Source organism: Alligator mississippiensis, chromosome 5, assembly GCF_030867095.1.
Source record: "Alligator mississippiensis isolate rAllMis1 chromosome 5, rAllMis1, whole genome shotgun sequence".
Taxonomy (NCBI): domain Eukaryota; kingdom Metazoa; phylum Chordata; order Crocodylia; family Alligatoridae; genus Alligator; species Alligator mississippiensis.
This window is the reverse complement of record NC_081828.1, coordinates 39,710,979-39,738,664: the sequence shown is the minus strand read 5'-3', so window position 1 is coordinate 39,738,664 and position 27,686 is coordinate 39,710,979. Positions and strand designations below refer to the sequence as shown.

The 27,686-nt window shown below is 57.0% G+C and overlaps 2 protein-coding genes across 8 annotated transcripts; one reads left to right on the top strand and one right to left on the bottom strand.

The window, feature by feature from the left end:
* Positions 1–1,942: 1,942 nt before the first annotated feature.
* SLC6A16 (solute carrier family 6 member 16) lies at positions 1,943–17,116 on the bottom strand. Of its 4 annotated transcripts, none has more exons than XM_059728171.1 (13): positions 17,045–17,116; positions 13,204–13,984; positions 12,675–12,832; positions 11,547–11,673; positions 10,143–10,318; positions 9,632–9,742; positions 8,784–9,025; positions 8,423–8,551; positions 7,786–7,975; positions 7,037–7,238; positions 6,445–6,604; positions 5,849–6,011; positions 1,943–5,583 (listed from the first exon to the last, which is right to left on the bottom strand). In XM_059728171.1, the coding sequence occupies exons 2-13, from the start codon at positions 13,442–13,444 to the stop codon at positions 5,278–5,280; spliced, it is 2,205 nt and encodes a 734-aa protein (XP_059584154.1). In that variant the 5' UTR covers positions 13,445–13,984; positions 17,045–17,116; the 3' UTR covers positions 1,943–5,277. The 4 variants fall into 4 exon arrangements, with proteins under 4 accessions (XP_059584154.1, XP_059584153.1, XP_059584155.1 ...); XM_059728170.1 differs by lacking the exon at positions 17,045–17,116 and adding an exon at positions 16,597–16,935; XM_059728172.1 differs by lacking the exon at positions 17,045–17,116 and adding an exon at positions 16,597–16,935 and having other exon boundaries at positions 8,423–8,485.
* A 3,624-nt stretch (positions 17,117–20,740) lies between these two features.
* Positions 20,741–27,598, top strand: CD37 (CD37 molecule). Of its 4 annotated transcripts, none has more exons than XM_019488862.2 (10): positions 20,741–20,847; positions 22,859–22,932; positions 23,451–23,523; positions 23,670–23,794; positions 24,387–24,461; positions 24,545–24,649; positions 24,895–25,074; positions 25,388–25,471; positions 26,365–26,390; positions 26,947–27,598. In XM_019488862.2, exons 2-10 carry the CDS (start codon positions 22,867–22,869, stop codon positions 27,221–27,223), a joined length of 1,011 nt encoding a protein of 336 aa, XP_019344407.1. In that variant the 5' UTR covers positions 20,741–20,847; positions 22,859–22,866; the 3' UTR covers positions 27,224–27,598. The 4 variants fall into 4 exon arrangements, with proteins under 4 accessions (XP_019344407.1, XP_019344404.1, XP_006274922.2 ...); XM_019488859.2 differs by lacking the exon at positions 20,741–20,847 and adding an exon at positions 22,344–22,494; XM_006274860.4 differs by lacking the exons at positions 20,741–20,847; positions 26,365–26,390 and adding an exon at positions 22,344–22,494 and having other exon boundaries at positions 26,947–27,115.
* Positions 27,599–27,686: the final 88 nt, after the last annotated feature.

Below are 27,686 nucleotides of genomic sequence, written 5' to 3'. Positions count from 1 at the left end.
CCTGCCCGCGCTGCCCCGCGCCGTGCCCGCACCCTCCGCGCGCCAGCTGCTCGCCCGCCACCGCCGTGTCTCCGTGGCCGCTACGTGCTGCACGTGCTGCTCGTGCCCGGCGCCTGGGACCCCCGCGCCACGCCCATCTTTCAGGCTGAGCCTGCGATGCTTGCCTCGCTCAACTTCTCCACCGTGGCACGGGCCGTGGTCACCGCTGTGGTGAATTGTGGGGTGGACTTCAATCAGGTCACAGCTTTCCTCTCCCATGACGCCACATACATGAGCAGGGCATTCTCCGATGTGCTGTGTGGCATGATGCCACACGCGGTGCACGTGGCCTGCAGTGCGCGCATTGTGGCGCTTGCTGGCGAGGTCTGGCATGCACGCTTCCCTGCTGTGGACGGCTTAGTGGGCACCTTCAAAAAGGCCCTCAAGGGCTGCCCAGGCTGTGTGCTGCGCTACTGCGAAGCCCTTGCACAGCAGAGTGGGGAGCTGTGTGCCACCATGGCACTCCCGCCGGAGTCAAACCGGTGGAGCGCGTGGTTTGACGCCGTGTGTTACATGCAGTGCTACGCCCAGTTTGTGAGCAAGGAGCAGCTGGAGGTGGCACCCGGCACGTGGGGCGTGCTGTGGCTGCAGGAGCTCTTAAGGCAGGGCGACCTCGAGGACCAAGTGAAGTTTGTGGCAAAAAACGTGGTGCGGTTCGTGGAGCTACTGTCTTGGTTTGAAAACCCACAGGCCGCGATTCACCACGTGCACAAGCTGATGGACCTGATCAGTTGGGTGGAAGACATGGCATCACAACAGCTTGCAGACGGTCTGCAGGAAAACTAGCGGAGGCAAGAGCTGTTCCAGGCCATTGCTGCCACACTGAATCAGTACTACAAGTATGATCCGGCACTGCCCCCACGGTTTAGACAACCGGCCGCCTCCTTTTTCAGTGCAGTTCGTATTTTTGACCCCAATCAGGCGCCTTTACTGAGTTTTGACCCTCAGCTCCTGAAATCAATCCCTGGCTGGAGGAAAGAGCATGACCAGGAACGCACTGCTTACATGAGCTTTCTCAAAGACTGCCAGAGGCCTCTGACAGTTTCTGTGTTCTGGGAGTCTGTTTCTAATCAGTTTCCACATCTCTCTGACTTGGCGAAATGCTACCTGACCATCCCAGCCAATTCGGTGGATGCAGAATGTGCGATTCCAGTGTATGGGTAAGCGCTCACACCAGAGAGAGAGAATATCAACTGCCATGGGCAGCCAACAGCTTGCATCACCTGCTTTTATCGAGGTTAGCATTATTCACAGAAGTTTAGGGCTCGATGGGACCTCATGCGATCATCGGGTCCAGCTCCCCTGCTCTGGGCAGGAAAGACTGCTGGGGTCAAGTTACCCCAGCAAGGTGTGTGCCCAGTTTCCTTTTGAAGATCTCCATGGTAGGTGCTTGCACCACCTCTGCTGGGAGTCTGTTCCACAGTCTGGTCACACAAACTGCGAAGAAATTTTTCCTTGTATCCTGACTTTTTTTTGGTAGAACGCTAATGATAAATTCTGATGTTGTTAGTTACAGGTCATATTGTTCATACATCCTAGATTAATATTTCCATTTAGATTTATAACACAGTAACTAATTTGGTAGTTCTGTGGACTTTTGCTTTTAATTATGGTGTGGTTTTTGCCTTTTGGCCAATCAGCAACAAGGGGCGTGGCTACTGGGTCCCCTCAGGTAATCATGGGCAAGGAGGGGGGCTCGCCATGAATCCTCATGCGAAAATCCCTGTCACTGATTTTAGGTAGGTCCCTACTAAGGGGGAGGGTCACCCCATGCTCCCACTGACCCTCCCCCCCACACCCCACTCTCACTGGCCAAGGCCACAGCACCCCACTCCCCACAAATCTTCCTGGGGGGGTGATCAACCTTCCCCCCCGCCCCCACCAGACACGGGGCAACTCCAGGTAGGTTCCATCTAGTTTTATTGGGTGACAATCATGGGCAGGGGTTCAGGCCCCGCTCACAACATCAGGACAAGGGGGGGGGGGGTTCCTTGCTCCCCATTTCCTCCCCTCCCCCAACACACACACACACACACCAGCCTTGTACAAAACTGTGGGAGAGGCCCCCCCCTTATGCCCTTGTATCAGGGCTGGCATGAGGACATCTATGCCCTTCTCCCTGGTGTCATGCCTCTTCAGTGCCACCAGTCACACACAGGTGTGACCACGAGGCCATTGCACATTTCATGACCACATGGGGATGAGGCAAGTCATGGTGGCACTGACACAAGGCCCACACGCAAGGAGTTGCGAGTCCCAGGTCACATCCGCACAAGTAAGCCACAGCCCTTCCCCCCCACGTGCAAGGGCCCATTTGTGGCTTTGCATGATGATCAGGATGCAAAGCGTGTGTGGAATGTCACTGCAGAGTGCAAGGAGGGGGTAGGGAGTTTACCCAGGGTTTGACCCAGTTCCTTGGCAAAGGTCAATTCTAGTCCCCTTCCCAAGGGTGACCAGAGTGAGACATGAACAAAATGTAAAAAGAGAGTCATGACCTACACTCACACATGTATGGGTGACGCACACAGCTGTCTCCTAAGTGCAAAAGTGTAACATTATCTCCCTTTCCTCCTTCCATTGGCATCCTTAAATAGTAGCATTGCATTAGCACCTAAAATGGCCTGACCCAGGTCAAGGCACTGCCAAGTCATGCTCCTAGGTGAGATGAAGGCATCCTTTTTGTTCCAGGCACTGCAGAGATTCCCCACCTCCCTTTTGTCCATGGAGGGAATGGGGGATGGTAATGGCATGGGTTGGGAGCTGAGAAAGTCAGTACCTACCCCAACAGCTTGCCAGTCTACCCATGGCTGGTAGGGGAAACTGAGGCACACAGGGGACTAACTCAAAGTCAGAAGTGGAGCTGAGAAAAGAACCCAGATGTCCTGAGGCCCAGCACCACTTGACCAGGCTTACATTTACATGGCACAGTACAAAGTATAACACTCCATCCCTTATAGTACCTACAAGCTGCCGTAAAGATCAGAGGCCCCATAGGGGCAGGTATTGGCCAGCCCTGAGAGCTGAGAGCAAGGTCACTGCTTCACTAGGGCAGGTGAGATGGGTCTTGCCCTGATCAACTTCTGTTCTGAACAGGCAAAGCACCATTACTCCTATTTCACAGCTGGGAGAAACTGAGACCCAGAGCAGCCGAGTAACTTGCCCAGTGACTATAGAGGGAGTTGGTGGCAGACCTGGGAACTTAACCCAGGGGCCTGGTGCCCCGGCCTGTGCTCTAAAGCCCCCTAAGAATTCCAGGTGCCGCAAAGCATTGTTGCTGCTATGTAGTCAAGTAGAATCTGGCTCCAGGAGATAGAAGTGGAGAGTCCGAACCTTGAAGGGCTGAGGTCAGTGAGCTTGGTGAGGGCTGGAGAGTGTTGAGAGAAGGGTACATGCAGCAGTGGAGTTGTGAAGAACTGGCCAGAGGGAGAGATGGACTACATGAAGGTTTGGGGGTGCCAAGTACCTACATTCTTCAGGGCAACTCCAAGCTCACCCCATGAGCAAGAGGTGGAAGTGATGAAATCCTGCCCCTTTCCCTCCTTGGGCATAAGAACTAGAATCGGTGTGGGGCTCTTTCTCTTTAGAACTGGAGCCCCGGCGTCCAGTTGCCTCCAAGAACCCCGCCAATACAGAAGTCAGAGCAGTAATGCCATAGGGCCATCCAGCCCCCCAGACCTTGCCTCATGCTACTGTTGCTATCATTAGCATAGACAGCAGCTGCGGTCCCAGAAACCTCCTCTCCATGCTTCAGTTCCACCCCATGAGGCCATTCCTTCACACAGCAGGTGTATTCAGCAGCGGGGGGGTTGAATTCTGAATTGTCCCACACAGCCTGGTGGGACAAGGCTGGGAGGTTCCCAGCCTCTCCAGTTTGGGGGAGAGGCCTGGACTTTTGCCATTCCAGGTTTGAGTCCTGCTCCCACCAAGTTGTGTAGGATAATTCCAGGACTCAAACCTGGAATGGCAAAAGCCCAGGCCTCTCCCCCAAAGTGGAGGAGCTGGGACCTCCAGGCCAGGGAAATGACTACCTGAGGCATCATCGGAGAGAATGGCACTGACAGGAAGACAAGTTGGCTGCCCCAGGCATGGCTAGGGGACACCACCGAGCTAGCAGCAATAGTAGGCTGTTCTCCTCTCTGTGGACCAGCCCACTCTCTTAATCCAGGAAACTTTCTGGAACTAAGGCCCCATCCCAGCCCCAATCTTGGGTTCACTAGGAATCTCCCTTCCTTGTCCCAGCTAGAATACCCTGATGAGACAATTAACTACAGGCAGCAGGACTGACTTTTGTTGGGGCAGAGATGATAGCCCCAACCTTTCAGGCCTGCTGGTCAACCCCCATTGTCAACACCAGCTCACACTGAGATGGCCCCAAGTCCTGGAAATGTCTTGGTCTTGGCCTTGACAGGAATTCAAGGCCATGACCTCCCCCAAGGTGAATACAGGTCTGTTTCTTAGAGGTAGACACCTTCTGCCCAGAGGCACGGGCAGGTGGACAGGCCCAGGTGGTTGAATTGCTGGTGGTTTCAACGGGATGTTAGCACCATGCTTCTGAGAGTGCCTCTACTCCCGCACCCTCCACGGACAGAAGGGTCCTCTGGGTCATCAAGGCATGCGTGACATCAGTAAGAAGACAACATGACTGTCCTAAGAAGCATTAGTAGACAAACAAGATGGCGGTCCCAATTGCTGCCAAGGGGCGAGAGCAAGATGGCCATCCCAAATGTACAGGAGACAGTTGGATGGTGGGGGTGACACTACCAGGCAGGCTGGCCCATTTCCCCCAGCCAGGGTCCTATCCATTAGGACTGGGGAGGTAGCATCCATCCCCTCAGTCTATCCATCCAAAGCTTTAGCCTTTGATCCACCAATCCAACACTGCTCTCCTGCCTTTCATTTTTCCCTAATTGCCCCTCTGGTTCTAGCTTCAGGCTCCGCCAATCAGAGGCCGCAGTCCCATTCCCTTCACCAAATCAGAGCTGTCTCCCCATCATGCATCCCCAGCCAATCAGAGATTGTGTCCTCTGATGCTTCACCAATAGGAATGCTTCTCTCTCCAGCAATCAGGCCTTGCTTGGGGAGGGCATGTGCCATGGGGCACCAGCCCCATAGTGACTCCCTCAAATGGTGAGGGGACCCCCCCCAAGCCTGGATAGGCTGGGAGACTTGCATCAAGACACTGCTTCCGATGACCTCTGACCTTTGCCCTCTGCCCCCTTGTGCCAAACCTCCACTGAGTTAGTTTGACCCCCCCAAGAGGGTGGCCCTGGCCTCTTCCCCACCCTCAGGGGGGTCCTCGGTCTTCACAGGCAGGTACCCATTAGCCGGGAGCTCTGGGTCAGCTGGGCTCTCCTCCTCTTCCTCCTCTTCCTTGTTTGCTACCGGGAGCGTCCCCTCCAGGCTGGGGCACCCTCCTCTCCGTGCCAGCCACTCCCGCAACAGTTGGCAGAGGTAGAGGGCAGGGATGGGCAGGACAGCCACCACGATTAGGGAGACAAGGGTTGCCATGGCCCAGGGTGGGTATGGCAGCTTGGTCTTGGCCGCCTGCAGGAGAGGAACAAGGCTCAGCTCTGCTGCAAGCTCATCTACTTGGGCTTCAGGCCTCCTTCCTCCCCTGGCTCAACCCCACAGGCCCAGCTACACCAGTAGCAGGCCTTCTCTCTGCCCCTCACATCAGGTCCCCCTAGCTTAGTTTGGAGAGTCTCTCCCCTCTCCCCCAAATCTGTCCCTAAGGGCCCCTACTACTTGGTCTCCAGTCCACACCCAGATGATCCAGGCCCATGGGGGTAAGAGAGGTTGGGGGTCTCACCTCTGCCCGGTCCCAGGCCTGGTAGGTGGGATGCCCCAGGCACAGGTTGACCAGGCTGGCTAGCAGCAGGCACAGCATGGCCAGGACACTGCCATAGCGCCACATGTAGCTGTAGAGCTTCCAGGGACGCCAGCCCAGCATGTCTTCGATGTCTGATAGGAACCTGCAGGGGAGGGGACACAGGGACAGAGATTAGATCAGGGCTGGGGGGGTTAACTAAGGCCTGGGGGAGGTTAGACCACAGCTGGAAGGAGGCTAGATCAGGGCAGGAAGTGTAGATCAAGGCAGGAGGGGTTAGATGTGGGGGGAGGAGGAGAGTTACTGGCTGGGAAGGGGAGGGTGCTGCTCAAAATAGCGCCTCCTCCAGCACACATTTGCATACTTATTTAAAAACACCAACAGGAAGGTTAATTAAGTATCCCCCACCCCCACCAAGAGCCAGGCCATGGCTGGACAGGCTGCACGGGTAACTGTCAGATGTTACAGGGAGCTGGGTGGGGGCAAGAGGAGGCAACTGGGAGGGTTTTCGGCAGAGGAAAAAGAGCATCAGGGAGAAGTGGGGGTGTTTGGGGGCAGCATGGAAGGGGGCTCCTCACCTCTCTGCCCCATAGACCCAGGCCACGGCCACAGCCTCGCAGGCCACGACAGCAACGAGGGGCAGAGTGGCTGAGTAGTCATCGAACATGGCCACGAAGTAGCTGCCTGAGTGTTGCACAAATACCAGACCCAGCAGGAAGCCCAGGGTGCAGCTCAGCACTGGGAGAAGGGGGGAAAATGGGGAGGGCGGTCAGAGGGTTTTGCAAGGTGGTCACATGCTCATGTACACCACTGGCAGCTGCACAAACAGCCCCTATAGCACGTGTGCTAGGCAGCACCCTGCTCATGCCTGTCCTCATGCAGACAGACACTCATGTCTGTCCTTGTGGAAACACCCCCTTGCACATGTGCCAGAATTCATGCAAATAATCCCCCTGCATTCACCCACCTTCTATACTTCCCTATGCAAACAATCCCTTGTGCACATGTACACACACACGTGTGTGTGTGCTCCCACCTCCCTCAGCTACATGTACAAAGATCCTCGTGCATCAGTGTGCACAGACTCTTCAAGGCCCATGCCCCCTCCCCCCAGCAAAAAGTGTTTGTACTTCCCCCAGCCCTGCTCCACCCCTCCCATTCCCCCCAGACCTGTGAAGAGGGTGCGTCTCCGGCGCAGGGGGGCAAAGTTGTCCATCAAGGGGGTGAGGATGCCTTGCATGTTGCCAAGCATTGTGCTCAGCCCCAGGTTCAGCAGCATGAAGAAGAAGAGGACGGACCAGAATGGGGAGGCCGGGAACAGGGTCATGGTCTCGGTGAAGGCGATGAAAGCCAAGCCAGTGCCCTCCACACCCTGCAGAAAGCAGGACATGCCGCTGTACCAGGAGATGCAGCTGCCTCTTGGGTGGGGCTGGGTATATAGGACCCTTTCTACAGTGCTGAGATGCAGCTACTTTTGAGATGGGACATGTCAGGGGCTGGGCATACAGGGACCCCTTGTCCAGTGCAAGGATGCAGCCACTTTTAGGAAGGGTTATGTTGTGCAAAGGTATTTATATAGGGACCCTTCTCCAAGTGCTGAGATGCAGCCAGCTCTGGGGTGGGGCTGGGTATACAGGGATCCCTCAGCCACTGCTGAGATGCAGCTGCCTCTGGGGTGGGACATGTCAGGGGCTAGGCATACAGGGACCAGGATGCAGCTGCCCCTTGCATAGAGCTAGGCATACAGGGCCTCCTAGCCCAGTGCTGGGATGCAGCTGCCTCTGAAGTGGGGCACACTGTGGGGAGCTGTTTATACAGGGCCCCTACTCCCAGTGGAGATGCAGCCGCCTCTGCAGCACAGCCCACCCTAGCACTGGGGCTAGCCCTTGCGGTGAGTGGGGAGCATCCACCCCAGGTACCTTGTTCATCTCCTCCTCCACCCGACATTCAATGATCCCATACTCCTTTAACTTCATCCCCAGGCCGGCAGGGATCCCCTGGTACCAGGCGCTGTACGTGGAGGGGGAGAACTCAGAGAGGTTCCCCAGAGACAGCTCCAAGCCTGGGATGGACTTGTTACCCAGCAGCCAGGATAGCTGCTCCGTGTTCCTGGAGTAGAGAGAGATTGTATCAGCAGGTCCATGTGCGATGCATGCTTGAGTGACTGGGCATAGCAGAGAGGAGCTGGGAGGTCCCTGTGCAATGGACGGGTTGGTGATGGGGGCAGGGACCAGTGAGCATCTCCCAGTGAAGATGAGGCTGGGAGGGTCAGGATCTCGTTGTGCAATGCACACCCAGGAAAAGGCAGGGGAATGAGAGGGGTTAGGGTCTTTCTGCGCAATGCACGCTCTTGTGATTGAATGAGGATGGGGGCAGGGGCTGGGACAGGCTGGCTGATGTACTCCCGATGACAGTACAGGGAGCAGCCCTGGTAACAGCATGGGGAAGGGGGTTACTGGGGGTTCTGCTATGCAACACCCTCCTGGTGCTGCCCTGGGAAGGGGGAGGAATAGGGGCCTCACTGTGACACACAGACCCTGGTGACATCACACTCACCATCCATTACAGACCCTGTTCACAGCACAGGGAGGGGCAGGTCTCCTTGTGCAACACACAGTCCTGGTGACAGCACAAAAAGGGGCAGGATGGGGTCTCCTCATACAACACATGACCCTGGTGACAACACTGGGGGGAGGAGACATCACTGTGTGACACACCTTAGTGTAGCCTGGGGAAGGGGCAGGGACTTGCTGCACAACACAGGGTCCTGGTGACAGCACAGGGAGAGGCAGGAGTAGGGTCTCCCCATGTAACATGTGACCCTGGTGACAGCACGAGGAGGGGCAGCGGGGAGGTTCCCCCCCATGAGATGCACAGCCCTGGTGACAGCACAGGGCAAGGCAGGACGGGGCCTCACCTCACCACACAGGTCTGGGTGAGGATGTTGGCACGGAAGCCCAGCACAGCGAAGACAACGAGGGTGGCGAGCACGGAGGTGAGGAAGTTGATGGCGGCCACCAGCAGGGCATCACAGTGGCAATCGTTGCCCCGCGGGTTGTAGCTCGAGTAGGCAATGATGCTGCCGAAGCCCAGGCCCAGTGCGAAGAACACCTGGGTGGCTGCCTGGCGCCACACCTGCACATCCCCCCAAATGGACAGCTGCGGACAGCCAGTGGTTAATGTAGGTCTGAGCCCTTCCTTCTCCCTTTCAGTCCCCCAAATCCAAACCCCCGTCAGCCTTTCACCAAGGCCATGCCTCTTGTGATGGGGCCCTGGGCCCTAGATATCCTCCCAGCCTGCCTCAAAGGGGATGGAGGAGAATCCCCACGCCCTTCCCTGCCCCAGGCTTCCCATGGGGCATTAGGTGAGCACAGCCCTAGTGCGGTGCCTGGGGATGCCCTGGCTAATGGAAGCTGGCTGGGTCATGTCCATAAAGGGGATCAAGCACTTCACCTGCTGCTCCTAGCCCCTTTGTTTGAGACAATGGGGTCAGGGGGGTCCACCACTCACCCTGCCCAAGAGGGTTCAGGGGTTAGAGGTTAGTGATCAATGGAGAGTCCCTGTCCAAGGTAGGCTAGGGGCAAGTGGGGGGTGATGGGCATCAAGGATCAGTGGGGGTGGGGGACAGCCAGTTTCTGGGGGAGTGGAGGAGGGGTTGGGGGAGCCAGGGGGGCTTGGTACTGCCTGGAGAAAGGAGGCAAGTTCAGGGGCTGGGTCCTGGCACTGCTCAGGGGAGAAGATCTGGGGCACCCCCTGGCACCTCACCTTGGGGGTGAACATGACGCGGATGCCATCAGCCGCCCCATCCAGCAGGAGCCCCCGGATCAAGAAGCAGAGCAGCACCACATAAGGGAAGAGCGAGCTGAAGTACAGCACCTACAGAAGAAAATGAAGTGGGGGTTCACCTGTGGCCCTCCCTCACAAGACCCCACCCTGCCACTACCCCCACCTGTGCACCCCAGCCTGAGGCCATCCCAGAGGGCAGAGACGCGTGGGGAGAGGAGAGTGGGGGGTGAAAAGGATCAGGGGGTGGGGAGAACAGGCAGGTAGGCTAGCACTCGTCCTGCCTTGTGGGGTCAGAGGCTGTGGGAGGCTAGGTGAGGGGGGTGGGTCCAACACCTCCCCTGCCCAAGGGGGGTCAGGAGTCAGAGGTCAGTGGAGAATCCCTGCCCAAGGGAAGCCAGGGGTGAGTGGGGGGTTAAGTGGGGTCAGGGAAGAGTGGGAAAAGGCTCCAACACTCCCCCTGCCCAAGTGGGGATCAGGTCCCAGCACTCACCTTGCCAGAAGACTTGATGCCCCGAATCATGGCCACGCAGACCAGGCTCCAGGCGCCCAGCAGGCAGCCGGTCAGCGTGAGGTCCAGGCCCCCCCCATCACTGATGGAGTCTGACACATCCAGGGCCTCTCGATACCAGAAGTATGTTGTGGGGGAGCTGCGGGCACACTCGGGCTCTACAACAGGGCACCAGTGAGAAGCCAGTTATCAGCGATTTGGACAATGGGGTGAAAAGCAACCTGTTCAAATTTGCTGATGATACCAAAATTTGGGGTGAGGTGGGCACGTTAGCAGGGGGGGAAAGACTGCAGAAAGACCTGGATAGGTTGCAGGGGTGGGCTAACAAAATCAGGATGCGTTTCAATACTGACAAGTGCAGGGTGCTGCACTTGGGCAGTAGTAACTGGCAGCACACTTATGGGAAACTCCCTTCTTGAGAGCACAGAGGCAGAAAGGGATCTTGGAGTCATTACTGATTTCAAGATGAACATAGGCCGACAATGCAAGGTCACAGTCAGCAGGGCTAACCGGACCTTATCGTGTATCCACCAGTGCATCTCAAGTAGGTCCAGGGAGGTGATCCTCCCCCTCTACGCGACACTGGTCAGGCTGCAGCTGGAGTACTGTGTCTAGTTCTGGGCACCCCACTTCAAGAGGGATGTGGACAACATTGAGAGGGTCCAGAAGAGGGCCACCCGCATGATCTGGGGACAGCAGGGCAGACCCTACAATGAGAGGCTACGGGACCTGAACCTGTTCAGCCTCCACAAGAGAAGGCTGAGGGGGGACCTGGTGACAGTCTATAAACTCACTAGGGGGGACCAGAAGGGTTTGGGGGAAACGTTGTTTTCCCTAGCGCCCTCCGGGATAACAAGGAATAACGGCCACAAGTTGTTGGAGAGTAGGTTCAGATTAGACATCCATAGGAATTACTTCACAGTCAGGGTGGCTAGGATCTGGAACCGACTTCCAAGGGAAGTGGTGCTGGCTCCTACCCTGGGGGTGTTTAAGAAGCGGCTTGATGCCTACCTGGCTGGGGTCATTTGAGCTCAGCTTTCTTCCTGCCCAGGCAGGGGGTCGGACCTAAAGATCTACAAGGTCCCTTCCGACCCTACTTCTATGATTCTATGAACCCCGGGGGAGTGGGGGGAACAATGCCTGCTGGTGCCAGGCCAAGGAGATGGGGCATGGGTGGGGGAATGCAGGGAGTGGGAAGGGGGGAACTCTGATATCTGGCAGGGGAAATGGGATGTGATGTATGGAGGCGTCATGGAGAGAGGAGACAGCAGCCATCAATGCCAAGCAAAGCCCAAGGGGTGCAGTGGGGGGAGAGGGGAAATGGCAGGCAGTGCCCCCTGGTGGCTGGCTGGGGTGATGGGGCGCAACTGGGGAGGCAGCACATACCCATCTGGGTGCTGTTGGGGACATCAGGACAGCTCTCCCAGGGCAGTGGATACTGGAAGGAGTGGCCAAGGTAGAAGAGGCTCCAGGCAATGATGACATTGTAGTAGAGCGCCACAAAGCTGCACACCTAAAATGGAGGGACACTTGTACATGTGACGCCATTACCATGTACACGTGACGAAAATGTCATTTTGTGTGACTTAATGGCGTCACCCTACACGTACAAGAGTTTTGCAGGTTTCAAATAAGTTTGCATTGTTGCAAACTAAACTACATCCCAATGTAGTTTAGTTTGCAATGATGCATTGCAGCTATTGGTCAGCTCACCCCCGGCCACAGCAGAGGTGGGCAGGCTCCACAGAAAAAAGGATTGGGGCCTCTTGCCATTTCTGCCTTCAGGTATCTGCTGAAGGCAGACGCAGCAAGGGGCCCAATTATTATTTTTTTTTGGCAGAGTTTGCCTGCCTCTCCAGCAGCCGGGGGAGGGCGAGCTGTCAGCAGGCCAAGCAACCCCTGAGTTGCAGGAGGGCACCCGTCCTTCCCTCCCCGGTGGTGGTGCCCCTGGGGCTGCCTGGGCCGGCGGCTAACAGGCCGGCTGCTGCCCCAGCTCGGGGTCAGAGAAGAATTAGATCAGGTTGGGTGCTGCCTTTAAGCTGGGGCAGCCCCAGCCCATCAGCAGCACACCCAGGTGGCCCTGGGAGGCATCACTACAGCAGAGGGAAGGAATGGGACCCCTGGCAGCTCAGGGGCCATTGTGGGCAGGCTCCGCTGGAAAAAAAAAAAAAGGATCAGGCCCCTTGCCAAAAAAAAAAAAAAAAAGGATTGGGCCCCTCACTGTAACAGTGACAGAAAAATAAAACCCCACAATTTCAATTAAAAACCCACCGTTTCAAATTAGGGGGCCTAGAATGCAACCCTAAGGACTAAACCCCTGCCACGTGTACCATCACCCGAGACCATCAGCCCGCACCTGGCTCTACGATGTGACCAGGTCTGGAGTGGGGCATGTCAGGGGCTGGGTCTACCCCTTGCCCCAGTGCTGCAAGCTTCCCTGCAGCAGTACCCTGCTGTCCCCACCACCTACCCACCACCTTCTTCCCTTCCCCAGTGCCAGTCCCAGGCACTCACCACGCAGCTAGCAAAGCCAATGCCAGCAAGGCGGGGACTGATGTGCTTCCACACCCCAATGCTGCCCTGGCGGATGCTCTGCCCAGCCGCCAGCTCCAGGAAGAACAGAGGGATCCCAATGACGAAGAGGAGCAGGAGGTACAGGAGAAGGAAGGCTCCTGGTAGAGGGAGCGGGAAGGTGGGGTTAAGGGGTTGCAGAGACACAGACAACCTCCAGCCACCACCTGCCTGCCTTAACTGCTGACTTCTCCCAAGTGTCCAGCCTCCAGTCAGTCCCAGACTCCCCACACCTCAACCCTGGAGCCCGCCCCCCCCCCCCCAAGACATTTCCTTGCCCCCTAACCGTTGCTGGAGCCCTCCCACAACTCGCAGCTCCCACAACCCACAACTCACAGCCCCCCAAACTCGCAGCCCCCTCCTGGCTTCCCTAGCCCCCCCTTATCTACCCCTGCTCTCACTAACTGCCCCACTCCCCTCACCTCCTACTACTCCCTACCCCAGCCCCCCTTCCCCTCCCAGCCCCGCTCACCTCCCCCATTCTGGTGGCAGAGGTAGGGGAAGCGCCAGACATTGCCCAGCCCCACAGAGAAGCCAACTTGGGCAAGGATGTACTGGGCTTTGCTGCTCCAGGCTGGGCGGGCAGGCGGCTCTGTGGGCAGCAGCCCTAGGCTGGATTCCCCAGGTGAGCCCAGCTCCAGGTCCGGTTTGCTCTTCTCCATGGCAGACACGTGCAACACACTCACACACGGCTCATGCCCTCGTGAGCACATAGGGGGCAATGTCTCACCAACACTGGTAACCACTCTCTGAACAGACAGGGAAGCTGGCACTAAGGTGGACCCCCCACGTGTTTACATGCGGGTGCTGCCTCTCACACAGAGCCACAGACAGGTGAGCAAGTGCTCACAAGGGGACTCATAAACACATTCACACACTTGTTATCACACTTGTACACTTGTGATCACACCAGAGCAGGCACTAAGGCAAATTATTTAGGCAGCACTTGCTCCTGCTCTTGCACACTGCTGCTCACCTCCGTTCATGCTTGCAGGGCCCTTGCTCACCTCCCCAGAGAACATGCCTGCACATGGAGGGGAGGCAGCATGAGCTCCTGTTCACTCTCACCCTTGCCAGCAACACTCACACACCCACATGCAGCCTTGTGCTCAGGCTGCCAGCATGCGACTGCATAAAGGCTACACATGTACCCACATGCAGCTCCTACAAGGATTCACACTAACACAGGGGGAGGGTGCACACCCAGTCATGCTCACTGGCTCCCCCAGCACACCTCAGAGCCTGGATTCAACCTTGAAAGACAGAAACAAACAGACAGATCAGGACAGATGGAAAAGGGGAGACTTGGACTCCTCCAGGACTCTCTGGAAATGCAACTGCTTCTGGGGTGGAATGCATTGGGAGCTGTTCATACAGGGACCCCTTGCTCGGTACAGACATGCAGCCCCCTCTGTGGAGCGGGGTCCAAGTCAGCTATGTGGTGCCTGGTCCCCAGAACGCTAAAGGCACAACATATGCCTTTCGGTGACATTGGGAGATAATGTGTCACTAGCGATGAGGTCCTGGCACAAAAGTACCTTTGAGACACCTGTTGATACTGTGCCCCTCCCCCCAGCCCTGGAGAGACTCCCAGATCTGGCAGGGCCCTCTTCTTGCCCTGGGAAGGTCCAGGGACAGTCCCCACACTGCCAGGATCTATAGGGACCAGACTCCTAGCCCTTAGCTATAAAAATTATAAGGTCTATAGGCACACAAACACCAGACTCTATAAGGATCAGAATACCAGTTGGAAGTAGCCCTAAAGCCCAGGCTCCCAGCCCCATCTTCAAGAACTTATAGGGTGTGCAGTTCCAGTGCCCCGCTACCAAAATCTATAGGGTACACACACTTCATTACCAGAATCCATACGGACCCATGTCCAGACACCCTGCCACCCCCCCCAAATTCAGAATCTGTAAGGACCGGAGTCCCAGCTACCAAAACCTATAGGGTACATGCTTCAAGGCTTGAGAATGTAGCGAGCAGACATTTCCAACTCCTCCCCCACTCCTGAAATCTATACGGTCCACACTGCCACGGGATCCATAGGGGCCAGGCATCCAGCTCCCAGCCACAGTCCCTAAAGTCCACAGGGTGCCATACATGGCTCTCGAAATCTAGAGGCACGAATGACCCAGTGGATCTGCAACACTATAAAAGCCCCATACCCACCCCTTTCAATTCCTAGACCAAGCCCATCAGCTCTGAAAACCTATAGGGTCCTCCTAGACTTTCCATCCTCACCTTGTGGAAATCTATAGGATCCATGCCTGAATCTCTCTTCCCCCACCAAGTCCAACAATCTATAGTTTCCTTGCATCCCCTACCCCCAAGACCTTCATAAGTTGATAGGGTCCATGAACTCAGGCCTTTGGCTACAAACACAACCTTACAATGTCCCTGTGTATGCACCCATCCCCATCTTTAGAAAACTATAAGGCCCCCTTATCTCCCAACCCCAGATATCTATAGGACCCCTATACACTCACATCTATAGGGTCCCCTATAGTCCCCATCTCCAGCCTACACAGTCTATAGCCCCCCTCCCTTGTGTCCACCGATCCCCCAGAAATTCCTAGAAGACCTCTATAGTCCAGCTCCTGGCCTCATTACCTGCACCAGCAGCGATGGCTTGGCACTGCCAGCTGCTGCCCTCGTGCCTGTCCCTAACGCAGCTCTGGGAGGGCAGCAAGTGAGCAGTGAAGGTGCCCCAAGGAGAGGAGACTCCACCCCCAACCTCTCCCTGCCCCAGATAAGCATCAGCCCCCACCCGCCAACCCAGGGCAGATGGTGTCTCCCATGGCCCAGAGAGCACCAGGAGCCCCACAGGCTCTGCCAGGCCTGCCCCAGTGCCAGGGCCTCATCAGCCAGACAAAGGGGCTTCAGTGCCATGGGATATGGAGGGTGGGGTGAGCCAAGGGGCAGAGCCCAGCACAGCCTTTGGTAGCCTGGGCAGGGGCCAAGGGGCTTTTGCTGCTGGGGGCAGGGGGTGTTTCACCTTCAGCCCAGCCCCTCCTTGTGCAAGGGAGCGTGAGCCCATGTGCAACATGGACCCGTTGCGTGCATCACAGAGACCCCACCCCCAGCTGGGGCTTGCACTTGCACATGCAAGTGTGTACACAGGAAACCTCCCTGCACGCTTATCACCAGTGTGTGCAACCGACACCCCCACCAGTGGACACGCCCAGCACCTGGAAGACTGCCCAGGCATTGGTGAAAGCCTCACACACCCCATGCACGCCCCCATGCAAGTGTGTGCCAGGTTGTGGGGGAAGAAGAGGGGGTTGCTTGGCAGTGCCCACTGTCACCACAAGGAATGGGTATTGGTGGGGGGAAGAGCAGGGTCTCAGGCCAGCACTGGAGGGGGGGGGACCCTTCTCCTAACCCCTGTGGGGCCTGAGCTCAGCTCTGGGGTCTCCCAGTCTGGAAGCCCCCAGGGCAGGGAAGAAGGGGTGGGGGTCCTCCTGCTCCATAGGGAGCTGACACAGGACTTGCATGTCCTGCCCATGGGCCTAGCACCCCCCCCCCCCTCCCACCCAAGCTGTACACGTGGCAGAGAGCTCCTGGCAGAGAGCTCCTCCGGCTCCCTGCCCGGGGAGAAGTGGGGGCGGCAGGCAGGCACTGCCTGTATCACTTGGGGCAGGGTGTTGCAGTGAGTGGGGTGGGGGGTCTCAGCAAGGACCCATGGGCCCCAATACCCCTGTACACATCCCATCCTAGAGCCAGTTGCAGCTCAGTGCTGAGCAAGGGAGGCCCAGTATAAGCATCCCCCCAACACAGTGCACCCCAGAGCCAGACTAGGGGGCTCTGAGGATGAAGGATGAGAAGGAAACAGGTCATCAAGGAAACTAATGAAAGAACATACCTAAATCATCAGTCCCTCTGGGGTGCCAGTGGGCATCACTCCGCTCCCAGAGCTGGGGGGAACCCCAGTGTCCTGGCTTCCAATCCCCACTGCTCTAACCCACTAGTGGCCCGCCCCCCCAAGCTGGGGGACAACCCAGGTGTCCAGGGCCCCATTTCCCCTTGCTCTAACCCACCAGCTCCACTTCTCCCCTCATCTGGGTGAGAACCCAGGCATTCAGGCTCCCAGCTGCCAGTCTGCCTGGAGCCCCTGCACCCATGAAGCCCAGGGAGGGGGAGCAGGTGGCACCAGGAAGGGCGAGTGCTGGTTCATGGGGGCACCCAGCTCCCCAGATCCACCCAGCCCCCCTCTCTACCCCCACAGATCCCCCCACCCAGACCCCTGAGTCCCTCCAGCCCCGCTCCTTACCCCCCCCAGATCCCCCTACCCCAGATCTCCCAGCTCCCACCTTGCACAGCGACGCTGCGGCGTGGCCGGTTGCATCAGCCTGGAGGGGCGGGGCGTTAACCCCTGTGTGCCCGGGGACCTGCCCATGCCCCGCTCCCCCCCCCCCCCGGCTCCGTCCCGTCGGGTCCTTCGCGCTGTCCGTCTGTCTGTCTGCCCAGGTCCCCCAATGCACCCACCACTCCATGAGGCTGAAGTTGGTTCCTTATTCCCAGTTCTTTATTCCTTATTCCCGGTTCCCGGTTCCTTTTTCAAAGCTAATCTAGACCCAACAAAAACTTGTTATTAATGAATTCTACATCGTAAAGAGACAGAATGTCATTAGCTATGCATATATGCTAATTAATATGTGAAATAATATCCCACATCCAGTACAGAGCCCTCAATGAAGGTCAGATTAGGATGGGATTATGGGGCAAAATACTCCTTGGGCCGCCCCAAATTTCATGGCAATGCCACTGGGGGACTGTCCCAAAGAACCCTGACCACAGTCCTGCCTGGCCCAAAGCACAGTTTGGCCATGCCAGGCTGCCAACTAACAGACCCCGTTCCCACTATACTAGTATAATAGCTTGAATACGGAACTGGCTTTCGGGCTGGGATTATGGCTAGAAATTCTGCTTGGGCCACCCATCAGAATACCTCTGTGCCACAGGGGGACTGTCCTGGACATCTGTGACCAGACATTTGCCTGGCCCAAAGTGCGGTTTTGCCGTGCCAGGCTGCCAACAGACAGCACCCCAGCCACTGTGCTAAGTGTATGGACCCGAATAAGGAACTGGAGTTTGGGCTGAGATTATAGCTAGAAATCCCTCTTGGGTCACCCCAGACCATGTCTCTGTGCCACCGGGGAACGCTCCTGAACATCTCTGATGAGAGACTTACCCATCCCAAAACACAGTTTGCCCGTGCCAGGCTGCCAACTGACACCACTCTCCCAGCCACTGTGCTAAATATATGGACCTGAATAAGGAACTGGATTTTGGGATGGGATTATACCCAGAAATCCTTCTTAAACCACCCCAGAAAGCATCTCTGTGGCACCGGGGGACTGTGCCTGACATCTCTGACCAAAAACTTGCCCGGCCCAAAACGTGGTTTGGCCACACCAGGTTGCCAATTGACACCACCCCCCAGACACTGTGCTAAGTATCTGGAACAGAATAAGGAACTGGATTTTGGGTTGGGATTATACCCAGAAATCCTTCTCGGGTTACCCTCACACCATGCCTCAGTGGCACAGGGGGCTCTGCTGGACATCTCTGAACAGAGACTTGTCCGGCCCAAAGCATGGTTTGGCCATGCAAGGCTGCCAAAAGACAGCACCCTTGCCTCTGTGCTAAGTATATGGATCCAAATAAGGAACTGGAATTTGGGATAGGATAATAGCTAGAAATCCTTCTTGGGCCAACCCAGAACATGACTCTGTGGTCCTGGGGGACTGTCCTGGACATCTCTGACCAGGGATTTGCCTGGCCCAAAGTGCGGTTTAGCCATGCCAGGCTGACCACAGCCAGCACCCCAGCCACTGTGCTAAGTATATGGAACTGAATAAGTATCTAGTCAGAGATGTCCAGGAGAGTCCTCCGGTGGCACAAAGGTGTGCCATGCAGTGGCCCAAAAAGGGTTTCTAGCTATAATCCCATCTCAAAAGCCAATTCCTTATTCAAACCTATGCAGTTAGTACAGTGGGAATGGGGGGCTGTCAGTTGGCAACGGCCAAACTGCATTTTAAACCAGGCAAGTCTCTGCTCAGAGATGTCCAAAGAGGGATGGCATGGGGTGGCCAAAGAAGGATTTCAGGGGATAATCCCAGTCCAAAATCCAGTTCTTTATTCAGTTCCATATACTTAGCAAAGTGGCTGGGGTGCTGTCAATTGGCAACCTGGCATGGCCAAACTGTGCTTTGGGCCAGGCAAGTCTCTGTTCAGAGATGTCCAGAAGTATCCTCCGGTGCCACAGAGACATGGTCTGGGGTGGCCCAAGAAGGATTTCTAGATATAATCCCAGTCCAAATTCCAGTTCCTTATTCGGGTCCAGATATTTAGCACAGTGTCTGGGAGGTGGTGTCAGTTGGCAGCCTGTTACGGCTAAACCATGCTTCGGGCCAGGCAAGTCTCTGGTCAGAGATGTCCAGAAGAGTCCCCTGGTGGTGCAGAGGTGTGGTCTGTGGTGGCCCAAGAAGGATTTCTGGGTATAATCCCAGCCCAAAATCCAGTTCCTTATTCAGTTCCATATACTTAGCACAGTGTCGGGGGGGTGTGACAGTTGGCAACCTGGCACGGCAAAACCGTGTTTTGGCCCAGGCAAGTCTCTGGTCAGAGATGTCCAGGAGAATCCTTCGGTGCCACAGAAACATAGCATGGGGTGTCCCAAGAAGAATTTCTAGCTATTATCCCATCCCAAATTCCAGTTCCTTATTCAGGTCAACATACTTAGCACAGTGGGTGGGGTGCTGTCTTTTGGCAGCCTGGCATGGCCATACTGCGCTTTGGGTCAGGCAAGTCTCTATTCAGAGATGTCCAGAAGCATCCCTTGGTGGCACAGAGACATGGTCTGGGGTGGCCCAAGAAGGATTTCTGGGTATAATCCCAGCCCAATATCCAGTTCCTTATTCGAGTCCATATACTTAAAACAGTGTTTGGGGGCTGGTGTCAGTTGGCAACCTGGTGCAGCTAAACTGTGTTTTGGGCTAGGCAAGTCTCTATTCAGAGATGTCCAGAAGTGTCCACTTGTGGCACAGAGACATGATCTGAGTTGGCCTAGGAAGGATTTCAAAATCCAGTTCCTTATTCAGTTCCATATACTTACCACAGTGGCTGGGGTGCTGTCTGTTGGCAGCCTGGCACGGGCAAACCACGCTTTGGGCTGGGCAAGTGTCTGGTCACAGATGTCCAGGACAGTCCCCCAGTGGCACAGAGGTATTCTGATGGGTGGCCCAAGCAGAATTTCTAGCCATAATCCCAGCCCGAAAGCCAGTTCCGTATTCAAGCCATTATACTAGTATAGTGGGCATGGAGGCTGTTAGCTGGCAGCCTGGCACAGCCAACCCCCTCTCCCTCCCCCCATACTCCCCAAAGCCAGCTGCAGGCTTGGAGCCCCACTGCCCCACAGCTGGGGGGGAGAACCAACCCCTCCCCCATCCCTCACATCTGGGCCCACATGGAGTAGCCCCTCCCCCATCACTGCACATCTGGGGACAATTGAGGGGCAGGCCCAACATTCCTCCTCACATCTGGGCTCACGTGGAAGGAAACTACCTCCCTACATCTAGAGGGGGGACAAGTGGGGGGGAGCCGACCCCCAACATATGGGGAAGCCCTTCCCCCGTCAGTTCACATTTGGGGCACATGTAGGAGGTAGCCAGCCCCTCCCTATCCCACCACATCTGGGGGTACGGGGGGAGCCACCCCCCAATCATCCCATATCTGGGGGCACATGTAGGGGGTATCTCACCCCTCTCCCATCCCCCCACAGCTTGCGCAGCCCCCATCAGCGCACATCTCGAGGTCCCTGCAGAGGGAATCCGCCCCTTCCTGCACACCTGGCGGCAGATCCCCCTCCCCCTCTTGCCTGGGGGGGGGGGCAGCTACTCTACCTTAACCCTGCGCCACCTTAAACCCGTGGGAGGGGGGTATCATTGCTAATCCCCGGCTGTGCCAACGGGCGTGCATGGGGCGGGGCAACGCGTGGGTGGGGAGGAGGGGGCTCCTGGGGCAGGGAGGACCGACGGTGCCGCCGCGAACGCGACCCACGAGTGTCATCCTGCCCCCGTGGGCTCTGGACCTTGCCTGTCCTCGGAAAACCGTGAGTGTCCGATCCGGTCGGGGGATCGGGGGCTGCGGGGGGGGGTCTAGGACACGTGGGTGGGGTGGATCAGTGGGGTGGGGACATGTAGAGGGCTAGGACATAGGGCTGGGGGTGCATGGGGGGAATCTGGGGGGTTGGGTCTGGGGGACACCTTGGTGTCCCAGCACAGCCAGGGGGGAGCAGAGAGTTGAGTCACATCAAGGGGTGTTTTCTTGGGGGCAAGGAATTTCCTCACACACTTGCCCTTGCACGATTACAAGTGCATGACCTGGGCCAGGGTCAGGTGTGCAAAGACACTGGGATGGCACAAACCAAGGGCCGGTGAGGGACCTCGAGTTCATACAGGTCGAGTGTGTGTGGCATGGTGTGTGTGTGAGCATGTGCTAGTGAATGTGTGTGCACGAGGGCATCCAGGAACACCACCTTACTCCTTGCACAGGAGCAAGTGTGAGAGAGGGTAAGGGCTCCCTGCACATTTGTGTGTGGAGAGTGTGAGGGAGGACTAGTGAGAGACCCCAGTTGAGCAGGAGTGAGGGGAGATCAGAGAGGGCCAACAGACATGTCAGTGCACAACGGCATCCATGCGTGATGCCTGATAATATGTGTGCCACACGTACTGCTGTGTGTGTATGATACATGCCAGCAGGCATATGTGAGGCCTGATATGTGCGCAATGCATCACTGTGTGATGCACACTGGCATGTGTGTGCAAGGCCTGACAATGTATACACAATGCACAACAGCATCTGTGTGTGGTGCCTGTTGGTGTGTGCGCAATGCAGAATGGCATCCATATGCCAGAACTGCTGGTGTGCATGTGTGATGCCTGATTGCATGTGTGATGCATGCTGGCATGCATGTACAAGGCTTGCCAATATGTGTGCAATGCATGATGGTGTCCATGTGCGATGGCTATAGTATGTGTGCAATGGGGACCCATGTGCCACATGCTAGTGTGTGCGAGTGATGCCTGAATGCACGCATGACACACACTGACCTGCGTGTGCGAGGCCTGACAGTACACATGCAGTGCACAATGGCATCCATGTGCAATAACTGAGGGTGCGTGCATGACGCATGAGGGCCTCTGTGCACAACATGTGCCTATGGACGTGCATGCAAGGCCTGACAATGCATGCGTGAGACATGATGGCATCTGTGTGACTCATGCCAGCATGTGTGTGCCTGGCCTGATGATACCATGACGGCGTCTGGATATGATGCAGTACATGTGTGCAATGCATGATGGTGCCTTTCCCCCCTCCCCCACACAGTAGGGAAATTTCTGCTGCGGTGAGATGCTCTGTGCCTTCCCCTCCCCCGTTTCCGCCTCCCCTCTGCTCCATGACCTCACTACTGTTGCACATGGGTGGGGGCACGTAGCCCCCTTCATATCCCCTAAGGCTCCTATCCCATGGGGCTGGGAGGAGGTCCTGGGGGGAGGCAATCCTAGTTCAGTCTTACATCTGCCCTGGCCACTGGCCCCTGACACCAGCTCCCTTGGGGCCATGCGCAGCCTTTACCCTCCTCCACCCTGCCCCCCTCCCCGGACGCAGGATGTTGCAGTGTTGAGCAAGGCAGAGACAGACGGGAACAGAGTCCACACGCAGTTGGAAAGGCCTAGGAGTCAGGGCAGCCACTGGGGTGAGGGGCACTAGCAGGGCTGGGGGGGACACCAGGGGCTTTGGTTCAGGAGCGAGGGGCACCAGCAGGGTTGGGGGGCAGGGGGCTACAAGTTGGGAGTGAGGGGAACTGGCAGGGCTGGGGGAGGGGGCAGGGGGCTTGGGGTCAAGAGTTGGGCTTGATCCAGGAGTGATTAGAACTGGGGCCTCCAACCCTGCCACTAACCCCCCACCCAACCCATAGGGTGCCATTGCGATGTCACCTGAGAACCCTGGGGTTCCTTGGGGTGGTACCGGCTGTAGCTGCAGCTGCCCCGGGAGGGGGCTTCGACCCATGCTGGGGGATGCTGCAAAGCCTGAACACTTCCCTCATTATGTCCCCTCAGGTGCAGACATGGCCACAAAGGGGTGCCTCAGTGTTACCAAGTATTTCCTCTTCATCTTCAACATCATCTTCTTTGTAAGTATGATGGGGGGAGCTTGGGGAGGCTGGCTGAGTGGGAAAGGGGTCTGGGGCAGGAGGGATGGGGGGCTGGCTGGGACAGGGGGGTATCTGGAGCAGAGGGGGAGCTGGGGGGACTGGCTGAGCTGGAAAAGGGGGAGTTGGGGAGGGGCTGGATAGGCTGGGGGGAGCTGGCTGGGCTAGGGGAGATCTGGAAGGGGATGGCAGGTTCCCAGTGGCCTTGGCTGGGCCTGTGGGGACAGTGGGAGAGGCAGGGGATTGGATGGAGGCAGAGCTGGCTTGGCAGGGTAGGGGGAGCTGGCTGGGCCTCTTGCGCTGGCTCCACCCCACCATCTGGGCTGAGCCCAGGGATGGGGGAGGATACCCAGCTGGGGGGGGGGGGGGGGCCTGGAGAGGGCAGCTGCCTTCACAGACTGTGTCTGGGCTCCTCCCAGCCTTTTAACTCCTCATATCCCAGCCTGGGAGGGCAGAGAGCAGGCACTGCCAGGGATTAACTCCCCCATCTGTGCCCCCAGCTCCTGGGCAGCCTTCTCTTTGGCTTTGGCCTCTGGATCCTTTTTGATGGGAGCAGCTTTGCAGCTGCGTTGGGTGAGTGACCCCCCTTTCTCCACCCCACAACCCCCTACAACAATGCCCCTTACTCCTAACCCACGGTCTCCTGCTGGTACCCCTCACTCCTGACGTGCAGCCCCCTGCCCCCCCAACCCTTGCTCAGAGCTTTTCCCTCCCCTCAGGCACCTCTATCTATGGGCTTAAGGTCTGGTCCTACATACTGTCTGGAGTCGGCATCATCACTATGTTCATCGGCTTCCTCGGATGCCTGGGTTCCCTCAAAGAGATCAAGTGCATGTTGGGATTTGTAAGTGCACAGCTCCCCCATCCCATCCCATCCCATCCCATCCCATCCCATCCCCCTCCCCTCCTGGGTCCCAGATGCCTGGGTTCTCCATCCAATGGGTTAGAACAGGAGGAAGGGGGAGTCTGGATGCCTGGGTTGTCTTCTAGCTCTGGGAGAGGAGTGGGATCTGTATATTAGAGCAGTAGGCTGGGGTGTCTAGTCTGGGATTTCATAGAATCATAGTAGAGATATTGGGATCCCTGATGCCTGGGTTAACTGTCATTACGGTTATCATAAAGGAATCTTCTCCCCCTCCTTACAAGCTCAGTCCTGGTTAGTGCAACTTCCTGCCATGGCCATGTGATGTGCAGGTGCTGCCACATCCTGCCTAGGCTGGGCCACATCCCCCTGGGGCTGGGGAGGGGAGGGGCAAGCCTCTACATGTATGGCCTGGATTCCTGAGGCAGGGATGGCGGGGTGCAGAGTCTGGGGTGGGGGCAGGGTTGGTGATATGTGGGTGGCTGAGAGGTCAGTGTTCCCCATCCTAGCTCAGGTGGGGGAGGCAGGGAGGGGCAGGGTTGGCCATCAAGTAACCCACTGCCTTCTCCCACAGTATTTTGCAATCCTCTTTCTCCTCTTTGTCACCCAAATCACTATCGGGATCATCGTATATGTGCAGCGTGACATGGTGAGCACTGCTGTGGAGAAGCTCACAGCATGGGGGTGGGGGTGGGCGTTGCTGTGGGGAAGCTCACCTCCTCTCTCCCACAGCTCGGTACCAAGGTGGAGAACTATGTCAAAAACCTGATCAAGACATACGGGGAAAGCAAAACCCGTGGGGACGGGCATGATAGCTGGGACTATATCCAGGAGCAGGTGAGACCCTGACACCTGCCCAGCCTACCACCCTGTCCAGTCCTAGTCGAAATGAACCCAGGCATCCAGACTCCCCAACCAGACACCCCTCCCTCTCTCCAGCCTGCCCCCACACCCATAACTCTTCACACCCCACTTCCCTCCCCAAGCTGGGTTAGAACCCAGGTCTCCCAGCTCTCCACACCCCACTTCCAGAGCTGTTATCCCCCCAGCCTCTTCACTGCCCCCATCCTATCTCCCACCAGCTGCATTGCTGTGGCTGGGACTCCTACATTGACTGGAAGCTGAATGAGGATGTACAAGCCAATGCCTCCTCCAGCCTCTACCCCTGCTCCTGCAGCAACACGTCCACCCTGGGGCTCAACACCACCCATTTGGAGAATGGCTTCTGCTCCTTCCAGAATGACTTGGGGCTCTTCATGGATGTGAGTGCCTGGGGGCAGGAGGAGGGGGCACTGCTGGGGAAAGCTTGCAGCATTGGAGATGGGATGGGGGTGGTGGGGTCCCTGGCTAGAAAGTTTGCAGTGCTTGGCAGTTGATGGCTGGGGCTGCTGTTATGGGGAAGCTCGCAACACTGGGGGAGACTCCAGCTGGGGGCATTGCTGCAGGGAAGCTCACAGCCTTGCCAGGTGGATGAGGGAGTCACCCAGCTGAGGGCACTGTTTTGAGGAAACTCACAGCCCCCTCTCCCCAGTGACTTTCTGACCCTGCCCCTTCTTCTCACTGCCGTCCAATCAGGGCTGCTCCAGGAGCGTCAAGGCCTGGCTGGCTGATAACATCATCACCATCGTGGGCATCTGCCTGGGCGTGGCACTCTTGGAGGTAACAGCTGCTAGGGGGTGTTGTGATCTGGCCAGTGCTGTTGTCCCTGCAGCCACCACTGAGGGGAGTGTTGGGGGCCATCATACCCAGTATAACCCAATCCCCCTCCTCCCAGTTCTTCCAGTTGCTGGGCACAGCCCTGGCTGATGCCCTGGAGCAGAGGGAGCTGCGTAGACACTCCCAGGAAAGCCTGTTCTCCCCCAGCAGGTGGCACTTGTGTGTGGGGTGCAGTGGGGGCAGGGTCCTGGGGGTTGTGCAAGGCACACATATGACTTGCATGCATCAGTACATGAGTGTGCATGAGTTTCTTGGCTGGCATAGTGCCCAGGCCCTTGGAGTGCACACACTTGCTCAGTTTTGCAGTTTATCATGCGCTTGTGTTACCACACATTTGTGCATTGGAACATGCAGGGGTCTGGCTTGGGCAGACACGCACATGTGTGAAGCATGGAGCATGCATGTGTGCTGTGCATGTTTCCATTCAGCTGTGTTTTCACATGGGGTCATAGCATGCCTCATTTGTATGTTGGTGATCATGCTTCAGTGTAGTCATGTGTTCACATCAGTAAGGGGCATGTGGGGTGGTGCACAGCTTTTTTACACGTGGCTTAGGCGTGTGTTTGTGAATGCACAATCATGGAGTGGACACATGTAGACTGGTGTACATGCATTTGCCTGGCTGCGCCTCTCCCTGTGCACACGTGCAGGAACACATCACTGGCTGCATGTTCTTACCTGCCTGGCTACCTTTCTTCTTGTGCCACACACTCCCTTACATGCTCAGCTCCACACTCCCTGTAGCTCCATTCTTGCATGCTTGTCTCAGGAGGACCCCAGTCCATGTCTGTCCTGTGCACTAACTCCTTTTAACCCTTCCCCTCCCTCTTCCCCAGAGATGTGCATCTGGACTATTATCAAGGTAACTGTCCCTGGGGTGGTAGCTGAGGGTGACAGTGGGCAAGGAGGGGGGCACCAGTCAGGGGGAGGGGGAGCCCAGCCAGTCCTGACCCTTACCCCATCATCTCCTCCTCCCTCTCAGGTGAATTCCATGTGCCTGGCATACCTCCTGATCAGACATGTGGCATTTGGCACCCTACGGTGGCCAGGCAAGGAAGTGCAGCTGTTCACAGACAGCTTCCAGCCTCGGCCTGTAGCACTCTTGGGGCAGGCGCAAGCGCATCACCCTTACCTGACATGCCAGCAGGGGGCGCTTTTAGCAGGCTGGGGTGTAGGAGGCTCTAGCTGCTGCCCCCAAAGTGCAGGTCCCCTGGCAATAAAGCAGCTTTGGAAAGGATGAGACAGCAAAGGGATTCTTGTAACGGGGGGCAGGATGGGGCTTGGTGTTGGGAGCTGTACTGGGGAGAGGGGCAGGGCTGTGATGCAGGGGGACATTGTACTGTGGAGGGGGGCTCTCTGTGGGTCCTGGAGTGGGGGGCAGTGGGACCCCCCCCGACTGCTCTGTCTCTCTCCCCCAGGTCTGTCTCATGTCGCTGTCGATCTTTCTGTGTAGAAACATGGACCAGAACTACGACAAGCTTGTCCGCTACTCTTAGGAGTACCCCAAGATGGGAGCACCCCACAGCACCCCCCACCCCTCAAACCAGGATCATCTGGACTGAGATGACACCAGGCTCTCTCTGGGTCTGCTGGGGGCTGGTTCCCTGCTGTCCTCCCACCCTGAGTCTGAGCTGTGCTCACCCCTCAGGCAGTGGCTTGGGTTGCTGTTTCTTTCACCCTCAGGCAGTAGTTTAGGGTGCTGCCTGTATGTAGAATTGGGAATGGGGGGCAGGGCAGGGTGGGTCTTGGCAGCAAGGGTGGGAGCTGGGGGGATTTGGGGTGGCACTGACTGGTCTTCCCTGGTGGGGACAGTGATTGGGGACTAATGGGGGCATTAATGGGGTCTGAGTGGGGGAGACGGAGTGAATTTCCCTTTTTCCCTCTCTCTTTCCCAGCACAGAGCAGGGGAGACCATGAGGGGCTTGGATTCTGCCCCTGGCAGGCCCTCCCAGCCAGATCTGCCCCTAGAGGCCCTCACTTGTCCCCTCCTCAGGGGCAAATTTCCATTTCTATTTTTGTAAAAGTCCCCTTGTAAATAAAATAATTAAATTAGGTCAGAACTCCCCAAAATGGGTCAAACATGGGTGTTTGTAGGAGATGCAAGGATGAAAGGGTGGAATCTCTGTCCCCCACTTCCCTCCCCCATCACCTTCCAATA